Raw genomic sequence first — 18557 nt, forward strand, 5'->3', positions numbered from 1 at the left:
CAAAGTCTTGGGTCATTGTTCCAGAGATGTTGAAGCTCAAAACTTACATGTAGCCTTGAACACTAATTTTAATAATGTGTCAGTAACTGGGCAGGATGCCCAGTTACCAATATTGTGGTTTTTATTTTATATTACAGCCCCAAAGATGGATAGTTTTGTGTGTCAAAATATTTCAATGGCCAAAGAAGTCTTCCAGCGTACTTATGAATTCTCAGCAGATCTGTGTCTCACAGCAGCAGCTGTGCCTCAGTACCAATGATAAAGAGAAAGCTCCTGGGGAAGAGCAGAGGGGAGAGGGACACAGCTTTATATGGTGCAGGAAGAGTGGAAACCACTGGGGAAAGCAGCGTTCTGTTTACCCAGGGTGCCTCAGTTTGTATGAGTGCTTTACCCAAGGGGGAAGGACAGAAGTGTGTGCCTGTGCAATAAATAAATAAAATTCCTTAAATAAATATTTCTGCCTGAGAAATGTGTTAGGATGAGAAATTTCAGCCCAGTACTCTTGGTCAAACAGAAGTCCTTGGGAGCCCCTTGTTCTCATCGTGCTCAGCAAAGGAAGCTGCACTCACCCAGTCAGGACCACCTTCTTCTAAGGTGGCCTTCATTTTGTTGGTTTACAAGGCAAATATGGGTATCCCTTTAGACTTCTCATATGGGCAAAACATTCATTTAGTGCCCCAGCACCAAGAAATTATCTAGTCACAGCAGTGATTTTAGAAGGTGCTAATCTCAGCCAGCAGGGTGATGGAGAGCCTTTTGTTAAAGGGATTATCACAAGGCCTCAAAAGCTTTGATAGGAAGAACACATCCAATGACAACACAGAGGCTCCTGGATCAGGAACTGACCTTTACAAATTTCACAACCTGAATCTCAGGACTGGCACAATGGAATTGCTTTGATAACAGTGCCTGGCAGTACAAACAAGAAGTTTGTATCTCTGGTTGGGCTTGCCAAAGTGGAAGGTAGCAATTCAGGTACTGGTAATTTGGCTTTTCTTTGCTGCTGAAGGCAAATATCAGACTGACTTCTTTCACAATATCTAACTCAAAATAACTAATTTTTGCAGGAGATCTTAGTGTAACTTCTGTTACCCCTTTTTTTTTTTTTTCCCTAATCAAACTGTAGCAGTTTAATAAACTTTAAAGCAACAAACCTGGTGCAATCACCATGATTTTTCCTATTTTTGTTGTTGTGCCTATTAAGTGTGGGAAATCCTTCTCCAGAACAAGGACTGGATGACTGGTGCTGTACAGATGCTGGCTCTGTGAGTGGGTGGAAGTGGCTGCCACAAGAGGTGATGTCTCAAGGGAGGTCTAGAAGAGAGAGAACACGCCAGGAAGTCCAGTTCTGGTTCCTGCACAAGGCAGCCTGGAAATGTCCATTGGTGTGGAGCTGAGCCCGCAGCACCCAGCCGTGCCTGAGCTCCGGGAGCTGCAGACAAGCACTGAGGAATGCCCAGCTTTTTCATTCCTAAATATCTGGCAGCTTGTCACCTTTTAAGAACAATGGAATGTCAGTCTTGCCCCGGTTTGGCAGGAACACAAGTCTTAAAATACCATAATTTCCCCTTGCTGGGATTATTTTTGCTGCCGGTTGATGAGCGCTCTGGGACAGATCTGAGGCAGGCACCGGCGTCCTCGGTGCGGCTGCCCGGAGCTGTGACGTTCTGGTTTTCAGAAGGTGCGTTCTGACCTGTCTCACCGAACGGGTACCCTGGGCCGCGCTGTCTCGTCCCCTCTCTCCGGGCCCCGCCGTCCCGGCCGCGGAGCCGGGGCCGCCGCGGGTCCCTCCCTGAGGGCGGCCCGGCCCAGGGCGGGGCGGCGCGCGCCGGCCGCAGTCTGCCGCCGGCGGAGGGAACGCGCCGGGGCGGGGGCGAGCGCGCGGCTCCGCGGCCCGGGGCAGCTGCGGGGGCAGGGTCCGGCAGCGGGGCGGCGGACGGACCGACAGACAGACCGAAAGACACACCGACGGGCCGGCGCGGGTGTCTGCGGCCGCCATGGAGGTGTGCGAGAGCGGCGGGGAGCAGCCGCCGCTGCTGCACTGGGACCGCAAGCTGAGCGAGCTGTGCGAGCCCGCAGACCCCGAGACGCTGCTGAGCCGCACGGTGAGGAGCGGCGGGGGCGGGCGGCGGCTCCTGGCGGCGCCGGGAGGCCGGGGGTGGGATGGTTGAGACGCCGCCGTGGGCGGCCGCGTTTCGGGGGCCGTGGCGGGATTCCTCGGGCTCCCCGTGGGTGTCCCGGTGGGCGGCAGCGTCGGCACCGGGCGGGTTTGGCCAACAGGTGCTCCCCGCGCCCCTCGCCGTGACTGTCGCCCCTCGGGGGCTGCACCCCCGGGGGCCGGGGTGTCCTCGGGCAGGCCTTGGGGTCCCCTGTGCCCCGGGGGGTCTCAACTCCCTCCCTTCCGAGCCTGGCGGCGGCTCCCGGTAACCGGAGTGCCGCAGCCCCCGCTCCGTCCGTCGCCGCTTCCCCCGCCCGGCCGGGGCTTCCTCTGCGCCCTCGGCGACTGTCCCGGCTCCGTCCCGCTCCCCAAGTGCAGGAAGCAAGCGACACAAGTTTCAATGTTTTTGTTGTTTGTTTTTTGGCTGGAATCCCCATATTTTGGCTTGCGTAAAACGCATAATTAGGGCAGTTTTGAGGAAATATGTCTGTTGGTTCACTGTTACTCAGGAGGCTTCTGGCAAGCACAGCGATACACCTCTGTAAACCCCTGTAGGTGTAAATCCCGAGTGGAAGTGTGCATGGAGGTCTCCTGCTGGTGCGAGGCACGGGGCAGCCACGCTCGGTGTGGTTGTCGAGCACGTGCTTGGATGGAGACCCAGAGGAACATGGTGGTGGCGACTGGGATGTGGCAGTGCCCCAGGGATAGCGCTTGGCAGGGGCTGCCACAGGCTCCGCGCTTCTTCCTTGCACCCAAGAGGCTGATGTACAAATGATGTACAGGGTGATGTGCAAATACAGCCCCAGAGTGAGGCACCTGGCCCTCCATGGGAGCAGCGGGGATCCCGCGGCCACTGCCTCTGTGCTGATCTTGGCATTAGTCTTCGAAGGCAAACAAGGAAAATCTTATTTGTTGTGTGTGGTGTGTGGTAGTCTCACTGATCCGGGATTGCGACCATCACAAGCTCCAAGCCTCGTTCCAGCAGGAAGCGAGCCTGCTGCACGCCTGACGGTCTTTAAACAGTGTTTGGCTTCTTTGTCTTTGAAAGTTCCAAGCTTTCTTGCGCAATGTGTATCTTCTGGTAGATCCGTGGAAAGGCAATCCTGTTATGGTGGCTTGGGCTTTTAAAAGAGCCAGCAGGAGCACTTAACAATGGAAAGCTCTTCCTTCAAACTGCTGTTTTCTTGTGGTTTTTTTTGTTTTTTTTTTTTTTTTTTTTCTTTACCAACAAGGATGTTGTGAATTAAATGGGAGGCTCATTGGAGAGTGTTCCCCTTCAGATTTTACAGTTGTGCTGGCATGCTTCCTCTTGCTCTGTTTGGATCCTTGTGATGAGAATGGAGTTGCCACTCTTAACTTTTGTTTTCTTACTCAGTGTTCTCATGTCTTCTTTAATTAGTGCTTTGAAGGAGATCTTGCACTTGAGCTAGAAATTATGGCTGCAAGTGACATGGATATGTCTTTTCTGCCCTGTTTCAAAGAGCCTGAGAATTAAGTGTGTCATGATAAAGAAAACATCCTGTTTGTCTGGTAGATGGAAATGGGATGCTTTTCCCTTTTCTGTTTTCAAGTTTTATTGGGGATTTTCAGCTTTGAATGCTATGATGATGAGCATTTTATAAGGGGCAGTGTGTGGCTGGATCTGCAAAATATTGGGCTGTGATGACTTTTGTTGGGAGTAACACTGACATTGATTTGTTTTTGTTTGCTGTCTTGCTGATTGGGTCTTTTTAGAAGTTTAAGATTTCTTCAGAGACCCTCTTGAAGCCAAATAAAAAGCATTAAATCAATTTCTCTTTCTGATTGTTCTTGGAATTTTTCTGAAAGAAGTTTCAGAAAAAAAAAAGCAGCCTGACTAAATGCTATAAAGTAGGTGTAGTGAGATATTGCAATCTTTAAAGAAGAAAAGAATATGTATGAAATTGACATTCTTTAGAGTGAAAAAACCCCACACTTGGGCCTGTTGAAGTTTTTCTTTTGTGAATGTGCCCTGCCATGTGGAGGAGAATACCATGCTTGATACCATGAAACACAAGGTCTCTATTTACCTCTGGCCAAAACTTCATAGAATCATTTGAAAAACCCAAAACAAACAAACAAGCTCTCTGGATGAAACATCTGTTCTTCTCCTGGGCTGTGCTTTCCATCTTGGAGGACTGATTTGACCCCATTATTATTCTGCTGTTTGCAAATTTACTGCAGGGTTTTTCTGGAAGGATTGGGATGATGAGGAGACCCTTCCCGTACCCCCTCTGCAGGAGTGCCCATGCCCTGTGCTGTCACCCTCCCAGCCAAGGAACACGGGTCCTACAGCATCTTCACACACTCCTGAGCTGCCCCTTAGCTGGATGTGCAGGTCTGCATCCAAGGAAACTGTGGGCTTGAGAAAAGTCTCTGGGACAGTCATGCAGTCCTGGGGAGGTGCAAGCTGGACTGTCAGGGGGAGAAGATGATGATGGCTGAGGGGAGAGCTCACAAGCAGGAAGAAGGGTCAGTGTCATTCCACAATCAGACCTGTGTGTACAGACTGGTGAGGGTGAGAATTCAGTGCCAACTGCCTTTTGTGTGTTTTGAGTTGAAATTTAACCTTTCTATGACCAAAAAGGCTGTTCCTGGCTCTTGTTGATTTGATGCTAGCAGACAAGTGTGAAAGTATGCATACACTTAAAAACTTGACCTCTATTTTAAACTGTTCCAGCCTGCCTTAATTACCAGGGCTGAAATCCAACCTCCTGGGGATTTACATTTCTCTTTAACAGCTGATGATTTCACCAGTGCCTGGAGCTGTGTGAGGAACCCTTCCCTCACCTCACTGGTGCTGTTGGTGATATCGTCAGCTGTACCTGGAGAAAGTGGGGCCTCGAGGAGCTCAGCTCTGCTATTGGCAGGCAGGAATCCTGGAGGTTAAAGTCTCGTTAGAGTCCTCAAAGTGCTCACCTGGATGCCAGATAGCTTTATAGCAGTTATTTTTCCAGAGTGGTTTCCCATGGAAGCAAAGGCTGAAAGGTTTCCCAGAGGCGTGTTCATGGTATGTGTCATATGTCTGCGTTATATAATCTTCACCTGTGCTGTAGCTTGTTGTGACTGTGTTGGTAGTGCCCTGTGCTGGCACCATGCAAGGCAGTTTATTATTATTGTTATTATTGTTATTATTGTTATTTTGTGCTTTGTGCTATATTTGTGCTATAATATTGTATTATTATTATTATTTTGTGCTTTTTTTCTGGTAATTGAACAGAAGGGAAACACAACACCTGCCACTGCCCAAGGGGAGCAGGAGTTTGGCCAGGTAGCAAAACCTCCAGCTTCTTGCTGCTGCTGTTACTTTCCATAACACACAGGTGGGCCTGAAGTGGGAGAGCTCTATTGGAGGCTCTGGGGTTCTGCTGGAATTGATCTGTGGTTGGACATGGCCCAGCTGGGACCTTCTGTGACAAGTGTCACGTCTGAGGCGGATGGATAAGTCTGACAAACACGCCATGAAATGCCAACTACCTGTCCCATTGCTGGATGGGGGCTGAAAGGCAGGTGGTTCTTGGACATTTAAAACCTCTTTATGTTATACTGAGGAGGCAGTTTTATTTCCTCCCCCCCATTTTCATGGCTATTTTAACACATGGGCTGCTGCTTCCAGATGGTAGCAAAATGCAGTGGTATGCAAGCATGGATGTGATCTTGGCATGGCACATGCAGAACTGCAACCGCCCTACAGGTATGGGGGGACAGCAGCTGGCTCAGATATTTATGTTTAAATTCCTAGATGTCATGTCCTGGGTGTCTAGATGAGTGGTTAACTGGAAGGTAACTTCAAATGCCAAGTAGCCCAAATGGGTTATTTGGTAAAGAGCCTGACTATTGAACTTGGAACTCATGAAAGCATTGAAATTAGTGAAATGTCACATTGCTGCTGCTCTTGCCTGAGTGGTGTCTGAGCCCTGTGATCCTTTTCCATGTTGCTGGTGATGCTGTGGGCAGCTCAGCCCTGGGCCAGAGGTGTAGTGTAGGTTGGAACGAGAGGAGGAGGCTTCCCGAGCTGCAGCTACCAAGTTTCAGTCTCCCTGTGAAAGCAAAACCAGAGGTGAAGGTTAATGGTCAGGGCTGTGATTGTCATCTAAGATGGGCTCGGGAAACTCTGAGCTGGCCTTCTTTCCTCCCCATCACAAACCTCTGAACCTCAGCAGTGCTTGCCTGGTGACTCATTTCCTCTGCCACAAAAACGGTGGTTGCTGCTACTTTATGTTTCTAATGACTTCTGCAGGAAAGCTGCTTCTGGATGAGCTGCAAGGGAGTGCCTCGAGCTTTTGGAGTACGGCAGTCATTATTTTAATGGATGACAGGGCTTGATTTTTACCGTCTGTGTGTATTTAATTGAAAGCTGCGGTTGCTGCAGCGGGTGTGGATGTGGAGCTGGCTGTATCTCATTGTGTGGTGGCTGCATGTAGCTCTCTGGTGTCAGTATAGTTGGATCCAGTTTTTGTTTCATTTTGGTAGAGAGAGAAGTACTTCATTTATTTGCACATGGGGTTTGGTCTGTTGCCCACAAACCATGAAGTTGAAATCCCTCATTCTTTCTTCTCTATACACCTGCAGCTGGCTTTATGTAAAATGCTTATACAGTCAGTACTTGTAAAGATTTTTCCAAAATTGCAGTGAGGAGGGGAAATGAGAAAGTGAGATTTTTAAATAGTTGTATACAGAGTCCATACAAAGCAGTAGTGTTAAATTTTGTCAATGACTTTCCATATCAGAAAAAAAGTCAACATCACAACTGCTGAACAGCAAAATTAGTTGTACATGGTGCCTTGCACTGAAAACCATTTCTCCTCCTCGTTTTCTTCCCAAATTTAAATAAGAAAACTATTCCAGTTTGCTAAGAGACATGTCACTTACTTGTAATGGGTCTAACTGATCTACAGTTCCTCTAAAAGCTGAGATAAACAAAAGTAGGAGACCTAGAAACTTTACCTTGCTGTTTTCTGACAGTTAAAATTAGAAAAATGGGGGTATTGAGTTGCTGGCTGTAACTGTATAGTGAAGTGCTTGATCTGCAGGAGCAGAAGACAGGAGCTGGAAAAAATGTTAGTCTGTCCTGGGACCAACTTTGAAGCGTGGTAGATAGGAATGAGCCAGCATAATGTACAAACCCACTATTTATTCTTTTTCCTAATGGACGTGACTGATGTGCACTGTGCTCTGTAAATGTTTCCTTTGGAAAGCCAGTCCTTACACATGGAGCAGGTTGTGCACGATAGCAGGGGTAAAGGAATTTCACTTATGGTGTTACCAGACAGGGCTTTCCTGTGTTGTTCAACTTATCTACAGGGCTGGTGGGAACTTGTGCTCTTTGCAGGTCTTTGTTTGCAGTGTGAAGAGTACCTTCTTAGCTAGAGCTAAGTGAGTTTCCCCTATCATGGGATGGGGACTAGTTTTTTATTAAAGCAGTCTCATTTTTTAGGATTATCTGTCTGTAGAGGAGGCCAGTGTGTGCTGTGCCTTGCTGGCTGCTCCTCCCTCCAAAGAGCTGGGAGCTCTGTGTTGCTGTGGGCTCATTTTCTCTTGGTCCTTCAGCTCACAAGGGCCCTCTGAGATACTTGGTTGTTGCTTTGAAGACACTTTGAAAGTAGCCCCCTGTCTCTGACTGGCCAAGTTTTACTGCTGGCTTTGCACTTGCAGATAGGTACTGCATTTTTGTGCTTTTTTTGTATCCAAATGTTGGTTATCAGGCCTTGCTGTCCTTACTGCTGTCTACACCTTCCTCCCTCCATTCCCAAAAGCTCTTTTCCAGTCACTTTGTAATACTGGGTTTAAACATCCATCATCCCTGTATCCTCTGTTTTAGGCTGCTTCTCTCCCTTCTGGAGAAGGATCATTTTGTGGGTGAGTTACTGGTAGGTGAAATTGCTGTCAGACACAGAGTGTCTGACCTGGCTCAGTAGCATTTGTCACAGGCTGTCTTGGCTGCCGGCCCTCAGCTTACAAGGTCCCCCCTTTAACTCCTCTGATTCCCTAGAGCATCTTGCCTTTTTCCAAGAGAAATAGGTTCCTGGTGGATCCCTGAGGGGTGCTCTCACAGTAGAGCTCTTAGTCTGTGTTTTCAAGAGGGCACATTCTTTTATGCTGTTGCTCCCTATTCATCTCTCTCTGAATCATGGAGATGCCTTCTGGCTGTGTGTTTTTTGTGGGTGACAAGACCTGACAGTGCAGTTCGGCACCTGGATGTAACCACAGGCTGTTGTGGCAGCTGCCTGTGAGCTCATCCAGTTTTGAAATGACTTTTTTTTGCCAGAAATTAGCTTTCAGGTTTATCAGTTTCCTGACACAGCTTGCCCTGTAGCAGCCCAGGTACTGATGCTGATGTGAAAGGGCAGGCAGGAATATTTGGCTGGGGAAGGGGTAGTGGAACTGCATTTTGAGCTAAAGGAATGTGCAGTGGGAATAGTCATAGTAGATTTATGAGTTGTGCTTAGATGAAAGCCTGATGTGCATGTGTGTATTTATTTGATACCAGTGGACTCTGAGTTGGATGTCACTGGAAAGAACAGGGTTTGCCTGGAAGAGGTATTTGTTCAAGGGTCAGTAGGAAAAAGGCTTGTTTGAGAAGGATGTGGGTATGTAGCAGAAAAACAGACAGACCTGATTTTCAAGGAAGTACTGATGTTGGATTGGTCCGTGGCCCCACCACCCCTCCAAGATGTCAAGTGCTGGTGAAAAGTGGAGGCTGCCTTGGATGCTATATTATTTTTCTTTCATAAAAGCAAAAGGAATGGCATGCAAAGAATAAGCTTGGCTTAGGACCACAATTTTGCTGGCAAATATGTTGCCCTTTCACCTTTCTGAAGTTAGTAATAGGCAGTAGAGAAGACAGGTGAAAAATGGTGGGGTTTAACAAGGCATAGCTGAGGTGCACATTCAGTCTGAGATGCTGAGTTTTTCAGAGCAGGGACTTTCTCCTCATTCTCTATCTGCAAGCTGTCAGACACAGATCATAACTGCAGAAAAGAAAGTCACTGGGCTAAGTGGAATACTAAATGTGTGCAGGAAGGATACACATACTCTACCAAATAATGAGCATTCCCTCTCCTGAGAGTGAGTAGGGAAGCAGAGAAGGCAATGTGGGAAGATAAAGTGTGGTTAAATGGGATAGACCTTAATTGCTAGAGCTGTCCCCATAGGTGCCATCCATCCAAATGTAGAGCTGAACACTGCCAGTGACCTCTCTGTGTCTTGGGAACTACTACCTTCTATTTTTTTTGCCATCTGCTCCTAACTGGCTTTCAATCTTCTGTATGTGATCTGGCTCTGCTGTGGTGACAAAAATTTAATGGAAAAACGTGACACCCACTTCATCTCTCTCCTCTCTGCCAAAGAAAAACATTTCTCTGCAGCTGTGCTGGGGCTGGCTTTGTCCTTTCATGCAATCTGTCAGTCATATGGGGTGAGAAATAGAGACCAGGCTGCTCTAATAACCTTTTCGGGAGCTTTGGGTGTCTTAGGGAGCTTCAGGCCTCCTTCCTTGCCAGACTGGATGTGTCCTGAGCAGCAATGCAGGACAGAAGTTGGTGGAGGCTCCTCTCCCGTAGTGTAGGGGCCAAGAGCAATATTCCTGATGGGCTTTAGTGGCTCACCTGGAGCTGGGCTCACTGCAATCCTGCAGCTCTGCTGAAATGAGCCCAGGCTGTTTGGTGAGCCTGCAGCACTCATGTCTGAGCTCTTGCTGCAGCTGAAGTTGCCTGCAGGGGTAAGGAGTGTGCTTTTTTGGGTGAGATGGGCTGATCTCCAGTAGACAGGAGGAAAGTAATTTGCCCTTGTTCTGCACTGAGGATGTTGAGTGTTGCCCCTGATTTTGGATGAGAGCAGAGTCCTCAGCTCTGGCAAAATTATTTGAAGCTCATGGTGACTTGTGAAGCAAGAGAAGCATCTTTCAGTTGCTGTGCTTAGGAGACCTGGTTTAATTTCTCTTCTCCAAAGTTTGGACGCTGTGATGTGAATGTCTGTAGAAAAGAGTGGAAAAAGAGTCAGGCTCTTTACACCACAGCATGGCATGAGGGTGGGAGGAAATGGACATCAGCAGAAGTGAGAGAGTTTCAGACTGGTAAGGAAAAAGGGTTTTCACAGTGAGGATAATGGAGCATTGGAGAGAGAGCTGCCCAGGAAGACTGCACCACCTCCTTCCTTGGAAGTTTTTAAGACCTGACTGGCTAAAGCCCTGAGTAAGCTGGTCTTAGCTTAGTGTTGTCCCTCTTTGGGCAGAAGGCTGGGCTGGAGATGACCTGAGCCCTGTTCCAGCTGGACCTATGCTGTGGTTCCTTTTACAGCAGTCTGGACTCAAGACACTGACCTGCTCAGATTGAGATAGGGCACTGCTGGGCAGCAGACTGGTTTGTTTCAAGGCTGTTTGTCTATGCTACCTCATACCTGTGTTATTTCCTTGTTGTGGATAACCCTGAAACCGTGGATGTGGGAAGAGACCACCTTGTGGATTAGCTCATGTGAGTTAGCTCATGTGAGTAGCATGGAGGAGGTTTTGTAGACCCTAAAACCTGAAAAACACCCAACCAAAAAAAACCCCAAATTCTGTTCTTGAATACCAAGCAGATCTCTGTCCCTTCATCCCTGCAGCAAATTCTGTGCACAAGAGAATGCTTATTCTAATGCTGGTTTTTTCCCCAGTCTTAGGAAAAAAAATAGGTTCTTTTGTTGGTTTCTGTAATCTGCCTGCAATGTTTTGAATTTGTGGGGGTTATCTGAAGACATGTGTGTTTTCATTTATGGAGCCTCTGGTACCCACAGGAGAGATTTGTGTATGTGTAGAACTAAAACCTGGATTTTCTCACCACTGCTGGTGCAGTGATGGCACGGTTGCCTTAGAAAGCCTGGGATATTACAGACACAGTGATGCCTTCAGGAGGGGCCAAGACTAAGAACTTAGAGCTAAGGCTGCAGTATTTCTTGCAGCCAGAAACCTGGCTTTCTGGGATCTGCCCTGGCTAGCAAAGGATAAAGACTGAAGGAAAATATGATGTCTGAACTCTCTACTTTCATAACTGCTAATATGAGGCAGCGGCTGACTTTCTGCAAAACATCTGTCTTTCTCATCATGGGTGTAACTGGCCTCGTCATCAGCACTGATGGTATGTCTTGTTTGAGCTCCTTGGTGCTGCAGCTCCCTTCCCCTTCTCCTCTGTGCCTCCCCGCTGTGCTGCCGGGTGGGTGACTCAGGCCTGGGAGTAGTGTGGGCTTTCAGGTAGGCTGGTAAGATGTATTTTTTAGAAAAAGGGCATAAAGCAGACGGGTTCTTTTTAGAAAAGTAAAGCAAACTGGCACTGCCTACATATGGCTCTAATGTGTGCTCCCTGGTGAAATGCCACAGGGAGTGAGGGCTCTCTGGGGATGTCCATTACGGCCCTTCCTCTCTCTGAGAAACATTTCCCCCTTGCCTCTCCAGAGGGAGAGTGCCATCCATATGATTCAGTGCCTGCTTGTCTGGCTGACCCCTTCCCTCACAGCACTCCTGCAGGGGCTGAACCCGAGGCTCACTGGGACAGGGCAGGAGCTGGCAGCTGCAGGAGGGCTCCAGATGTGTGTGGGTGCAGCTGCAGGAGGGCTCCAGATGTGCGTGGGTGCTGCTCCCTCGGGATCTACAGCCGGCTCTCTCCGCCGACTGCTGGAAGGCACCGCTCAGGCATGACTGCCTGCAGGAGCAGGCATGGCAGGAATGAGCTTTGGCACTGCTTTTAAGGCATGAGCTTTCTGGATGCAAAATTGTCTCCTCCTTGAGCCTTAATGCTTTTGCAGTTCTTTTTCAATTCACTCGTTTGCTGCTATTGGCTTTCAGTGGATGCTGTTGCTTGCCAGAAGGACTAAAAGAGAAAAAGTAGTATTTTGTACTTGCCCAGGGTGACTTGTGACTTTTCACTTGGCTGTACTCGTTCAGAACAAAATTTCAGCTAAATTTCCATCAGAAAAGTGCTTTTCCCTGTGACTTGGGAATGTTTCCCTATTGCCATTTCTTGTTTGTTGGGTTGTTAGAAATATGTTAGAAAAACCACAGGGAAAAGATGAACTTAATTTATATTGCTGTTTTTTTCTCAACTACAAACACTGCCAGATCTGCAAGATCAAAATGCACACAAAAAGTGTCACTGACTTTCAGAAATGTGCAGTTAAAATCCTGATTACTTTTCTAAAAAGTTTAAAAGCATTTTGTGTCCAGAACATCTTTTTTTAGCTTTAATGAAAAAGAACCTTGCTTGGGACAGCTTGCTGGCAAGATTAGTTGGGGAAGGGAAAAAATCCTACTAGGTTTTAAGACATGGCTTTAGTGTTCCAGAGGGACATTACATGGTGTGGTGGCTGGGATGGAGCCACTGAAACTACGAGGAAATTGTTTCAAATTCACAGGCATTTGAGGGGGAAAAGGGAGCTTGGAACTGTAAGCCAGAAACAAGAGTCTGCAGAAACTTGCATTGCTGAAGAGACTTCTGAAGCAGTTATTGAGTGCAGAAAGCTGTGAAGTCTGGGTGTAAAGGAGACTTGGGTTGTGCCTGGGGATGGCCAATTAACAGTGCTGCTGCTATTGTGGTGATTAAAGTGTTGAAAAGTATGGTTTGGGGAGATTCTTAAAAACCTGGGTCTTGCAAGTGTCACTATGTCACGGTTTGGCTGAGGACTTTTCAGTTCTTGACACCTGGATATCTGAAAGAGGCTAATTTGGGAGAATTCCAAGAACAGCCGCAAAAGCAAGTGGTTGAAGTAGATGATTTGTAAGAAATTATTAAAAACATTAAATATTTATTGTTTTAAAGGTAGACAGGTGTTTGGAGGAGTTTGAGGAAGTGGTGTGATCAGAACAGTTTATATTAAGCTAACATTGCTATTCTTGAGGCATCTTTCTCAGTTTCATGTGATGTATGTAATGTCATTTTCAGTAATAGTACCAGAATAGAGTGTCTGAAAACTTGGATTTCAGCTGTAGTTCTCGTAACACACAGATAATGAGTATTTTTGTATTCACAGCAGGATCCCTTCAGAGCTTTGTGCTTAGATTAAAGTTATCATAAAGGGGATTATGAATCTTAAGCTATCATTATGCTGTGCCTTTTTTAAATTGCTAATGTCCTCTGGTAGTACCTTTTCTCTTTTTGTCCCATCTAATGCTTACAGGCTAGAGAAGGGTAGAAAAGAATCGGTGTGAAGTAAAGAGAAACTGATGAAGATCAGTAAAGAATATCCAAGGGGAAGACACAACATTGGCAAATGTAAAGGTAGAAAGGAGACTTCTCTAAATGGTGTCATGTGAAAATTAGCCACTGTCAGTAATTAGCTTGCCTTGGAACCAATATGGTACAAATAATCAACATGCCTTGGAACCAATAAATCTAGATAACTGGAAATCCAGATAGGCTGGAAGGTCCCAGAGGGGAAGTTTGGCTTGTTGACATTGATTTTTATTGAGTCATGACATTATGAGGAAATACCTGAAAATATTGAATTAACAGAGTAAAGGGGAGGAAATTAAAACTATGCACTGGAGATCCTGGTACCCAAGATATGTAAAAATACTTGGAATCTTTTAGTATTCCACAGTTACAGAGTGCAATAATACAGAGAGGATTTAAGCCTAATAGGTAGAATTTAATTTTAATTAAACCTTAATTTAAGGTGGTCTTGTGGAGCTTTCCATTAAATTCAGACAAACCTGGTTTCATTCTTTGAGATGCAAAAAAAATGATAGTAAATGGAGAAATTGTGCAAACAATTGGCTATTTATTTCATTGTATTGGCTGAAAGATTGTACCACAAAGTGTATGGAATTAAAGGACTGACTCAAAGTAGTTGCTAATGGAAACTTGCTGTCAGAGGATAGATTTGTTGGATTCTGCTAAAAGGTACCAGACTGGAGGCTTCTCAAGGTTTTTATCCATGGTCTGAAAGCAAAGTTATGTGACTAGGAACAAAAAAATGTGTCTACCTATGGGACAGGTGAATACATATTGTAAAACAAGACTTGGAATGCAATAACAAAAAAAGTGCTAAAATATGCTTGAGTTAAGAAAAATGCTCATTCCTCAATCTTTGAGGCACACCCATGTTCTCTTCTGGCAGTTATATTTCAACAAATTATCAGATCCTATATAAGGGTACCTCATGGAAACAGTGGATTAGGACAGGGAAGATTAGGAAGGTTTCATAGTCCTTTCTAGCTTGAAATGCTATCAGACTTTATTGTTGGGTCTGTTGATTCTGGATACTTCAAGGTGTAACATACATCACAGCATTTGGTCATTTTCCTGAACTGTTGATTTCAGTGAAATTTAAATAAGTGCTTTAATTGCTTCAAGCTGTTTTTGAACTTCTTGTGTTTATCATGACGCCTCTTGGCACATATGAAGGCGGAAAATGTACAAGACGGATGGAGAAGGATAAGACTTCTGCTAGAAAAAAGGTGATAGTCCCCAAATACAGGGCCACCTTTATGTATGTTCCTTCTTGAAGCTGACTACCAAAGGTGGCCTTGTATAGAGTGGGTCAAACACACCTGATTGGTGTCAGTGGGCCAAGGGTCTTCAACCCTGACAAGGGAAGGGCAGAGAAAAAGCAGAAAGCAAGGCAGTTAGGGTGAGGTGTGAGGAAGAAGGGAATGTGTGAGAAGACAGGATAAATATACAGATAAAAAAGCAAGGTTTGTAGCTTTCATTTTAAAGGTATAATCAATGGAAGACGTTGGTTGATATGGTACCAACTTTTACTCCAGTGTTTAACAGTGGAAGATTGTTCTTGTCCCTCTGCCTCTGTGCATCACTCTACACGCCTGTACTTTTCTAAACCATCATCTGGAGGAAGCTTAAAATCCCTTGGCTGTGGCAGGCCTTAGCTCATTAATGCCTGTCTAGAACTTCTGCAGCATTTTAACAAGCCTGGAGATCTCTATGTGATCTAGGGTCAGTATCCTCATAGTTTACAGGGAAATAGTCTTTAATTTTGACATGCAAATTGAAACAGGAGGAGGAGAGGGCCTGGGACATTTGGGAAGGGCTAGTAATTTTTCTCCCTTAGCATCTCTGTATTTAGGCAGCTGGCAGACAGAAGGTACTGCCTTAAACTGCTTCCATGGCATGGCATAACCTTTTGTAGTGGTAATGCTGTTTTGGTTTTTCTCTGGAATATGCTAGAAGCAAAAATATTTTGTTCTAATATAGTTTTAGACAGTTTCAAGCATATGTAGCTTGAAGGCGTCTAAAAGCTGTATTGGAAACACGGCAATGACCAGGAGAGTGTCCATCTTCTCTAAAGCTGTGTTGCTTCTCCTTGTGGCATGAAGTCCCAGTGTGCCTGTGGGGTGGTGGTGGTGTGTGGGGGAATGCTGCTGCACTCGTGGAGTGGCCCCTTCCTGACCTGCTGAGCATGGAGTGCCTCCTGGAGAATGTCTGGCAAGGAATGAAGTTCCTCAGCCTGATGATCCTGTCAGGCTGGTCAGGCTCCACCAGGAGAGGCTGAAGCTACGTGCTGCTGGGAGTCACCTCTGGAGCCTGTCTGGGGATGGAATAAATGAGCAATGCTGGCCGTTCAGCACCACTTAATTTGCGGGGCAAGTTCTCCTCCTGTGACTGCCTTCGTCATTCTGCTGTGCAAAGGTAACCCGTGGCAGTGGAGCCACAGGACAAGACATGCCTGGCTTTTCAGAGTACTGCCAAAAGGCCTTTGAGGGGTCTCTCTTGACTTACATGTCCTCTCTTAATTGAGCCCTCTTAAGGCAATTTCCAGCAGGTGTCCCAAAAATCTCAATTCCCAATTCTGCTTAGATCTCCAACAAGAGGTGTGGTGTTTGAGGCAGGCAGGCTGCATTCCATCAGTTCAGTCAAGCAGCAGGGAAAAATGGGAGTCAGAATTCTGTGGAGAATGAAGTGAGTGAGCAAATGCCTGAGAAAACATGGAGTGAGTAGTGGTGTGAAGAAGTGTGGAGGCAGGTGGGGTGAGGAAATGTGGAGTTGTGTGCAGCCCTGGCTGTGACATCAGAGGTCTGCACTATGTGCCAAAGAGAGATGGCTGTGCTGGTGCTGGGAAACAGCTCTTTGACCAGCTCAGTCGCTGGCAGATGCTGCACTGTGTGTGAGCTTTGAGGCAGTGCTGTGACAATCTGAAATGTGTCTGGGTGATGCTTTGTTTCAGAGCTCTTGCATTAAGCAGAGATATTTGACACATCTCAGACTGAAGCTGTACTCACACAGGAGCTGATCTTCCCTCTGGACTTTGGAGGGGAGAGGGGCCTGGTGTAGAAGCAGCCCTGAGGTTACACATGGCCTGGTGCTGTCTCATAGAGCAGGGAGGAGGTTGGGTTTTTTTGTCTCTAAGCAGATTGTCAAGGATTTCTCTGAAGTACAAAGACACAATTAATGTAACCAGCACTTTCAGGTTCCTCACTGTGGTTATTTGCAACACAGAGACACTTAAACCCTCTTTTGTTAGTTTAGCCAGGGACCAAGCAAAGACCAGGTTCCTTCAGCATCCTGTATTTTCCCCTGATTTGGTCTGAGGAGTGGTGCCTGTGGTTGCATTGCTCCTTTGGGCTTCTTGGAATCTCCCTGCAAACCCGCCTGTTTCCAGTTAGTGCAGCGCTTCAGGGAGCCGAGCCAAGCCAAACAGGGATGTTCCCCACCTAGGGAGTGAGCAGGGAGCCTTAGGACCTTATGGTCAGTGTAACTGCAGACAGTGTATTCAAATGCTCGAGGTCACTGTTAACTTCTCAGAGTCTCCTTTTTAGCAAATAGTCTTTGTGTCCTGGTTGTGTTCCTTTGAAAACCAAACAGAAAAATAAGTTTGGGAGGAAGGAGAGGGTTTTTCCATCCCTCTCTGACAGGGAGGAAAAAAAAAAGGTTATAAAAATGTCATTTTTTATAGTTTTATGTGAGGAACATCTCTGCCTCATTTAGTTCTTCTCCCCTATAGCTTAGTGCACAGTTTCTCACACTGGTGGAGAGGCTCATATGAAAGGGCACAAGTGTAACCATGATGGGGGGTAAAAAGGGTTTCCACTGTCTTACTGGAAAAGGGTATAGCCAGAGGATCTGTTGAGGGGATCCAGGGAAGGGGCAAAGAGATGTAGAAGAGCTGAGAAATGTATGCTCTTTCAGCCAGCTCCTGCCCTAGAAACCATACAGAGTAGGAGAGTGTCACTTCTGCTCCCTACCTTGCTGGTACATGCTGGTGGTCTTGTGGAGCTCTCATTGTTAGGTTTTTGTGTCTCTAATCCAGACCTGCCAGCTCCTGCTGAACATGTTTTAACAGGAGAACCTCTTCCCTTTCCAGATTAAGCTTTGGAGACCTCTTCAGGGGGTTCAGACTAAGGGACTGAACAACAGTTAGTTTTACAGAATTTGGGAGGAAAAATTAGCAAGAAGTTCTCTTAGCTTAAAACTTTAATAAAGACTAGTTGGACCAGGAAGAGATTTAAGAAAACAGAAACTGTCTGTAATTTCACTTAAAATGAGTTATCACTAGAGGAGGCTGGGTTCCTCTTATTCCATATTTCTAGTATATGCATGATGAACCTGTGACTTAGCAGCAAAATGTTTATCTGCAGGCTGTGCTTTTTTATCTTTCCCTGGCAGACATGATGCAGTTTTGTGTATCGATGCCACTGTGAGAAGCTGGGCCTGCTGGTCAGAGGCAACCCTGAGAAGTCTGGGTTGCTTGCTTCGGTCAAAGGCTGACTGATAAAGTGTAGTGCAAGCTGGCTCAGCCACTTCGGTTTGGATTCTGGCTGGGCTTGGAGGGGTTTAAAGGAGGTTTAAAGACAGGGAAAAAATAAAGAAGACAAAATGTGCCCTTACCAGGAAGTGATGCAAACCTCAGAAGATCCAAATTTAATTCCCTCTTCAACAGGGGAAGGAGTATATTCAGCCTTAGCAAGAAACTGTCATCTGTCCACTGGTGTGTTGTTTTTTTTGGAGCTGTGCAGTATTTTGGAGACAGTTTTTGTATTTTGGGAAAAGAGTGGGAGTGCACCATTCAAGGCAGAATATATCAGAATGTGGCACTGGCACATTAGCAAAATACTGTTTAACTAATGTAGCTTAAGTAACTTGAAGAAATTTAAGTGGAAGGTGCGTGTTCTGCTTAGTTAGGATTATGCATAACCACAAGGAAGGTAAAGATCTTGCTCATTAATGTGGTGGGATTTTGCTAGATGGAAGCATGTGTGAAGAAGAAAACATGGAAGTGTGAAACATTTTAAAATCTGCTCTTGTATATGCAGTGCTTAAAATGTGACTTGATAATTCTATAAGAATGAAATCATTCCTGTTATGAGTTTTTGATAGTTACCTGCCAGCTCTAATCCCACAGTGATCTTGGGCAACATGGGAAGTGTACTCCTCTGGAATCTGAGATGCACATGGCT

The 18557-nt window shown here is 46.2% G+C and overlaps 1 protein-coding gene across 2 annotated transcripts in view; it reads left to right on the plus strand.

Moving 5' to 3' along the window:
- Positions 1-1860: 1860 nt before the first annotated feature.
- Positions 1861-18557, plus strand: part of CREB3L2 (cAMP responsive element binding protein 3 like 2) — a 75380-nt gene continuing 58683 nt past the window's right edge. For both annotated transcript variants that reach the window (XM_041487475.1, XM_041487476.1), the window contains exon 1: positions 1861-2105. In XM_041487475.1, the coding sequence (XP_041343409.1) occupies positions 1998-2105 (108 nt within the window). In that variant the 5' untranslated portion in view covers positions 1861-1997. The remainder of the gene's footprint in view (positions 2106-18557) is intronic.

This window comes from Pyrgilauda ruficollis, unplaced genomic scaffold (genome assembly GCF_017590135.1).
Source record: "Pyrgilauda ruficollis isolate IOZ18807 unplaced genomic scaffold, ASM1759013v1 scaffold80, whole genome shotgun sequence".
Lineage (NCBI taxonomy): Eukaryota > Metazoa > Chordata > Aves > Passeriformes > Passeridae > Pyrgilauda > Pyrgilauda ruficollis.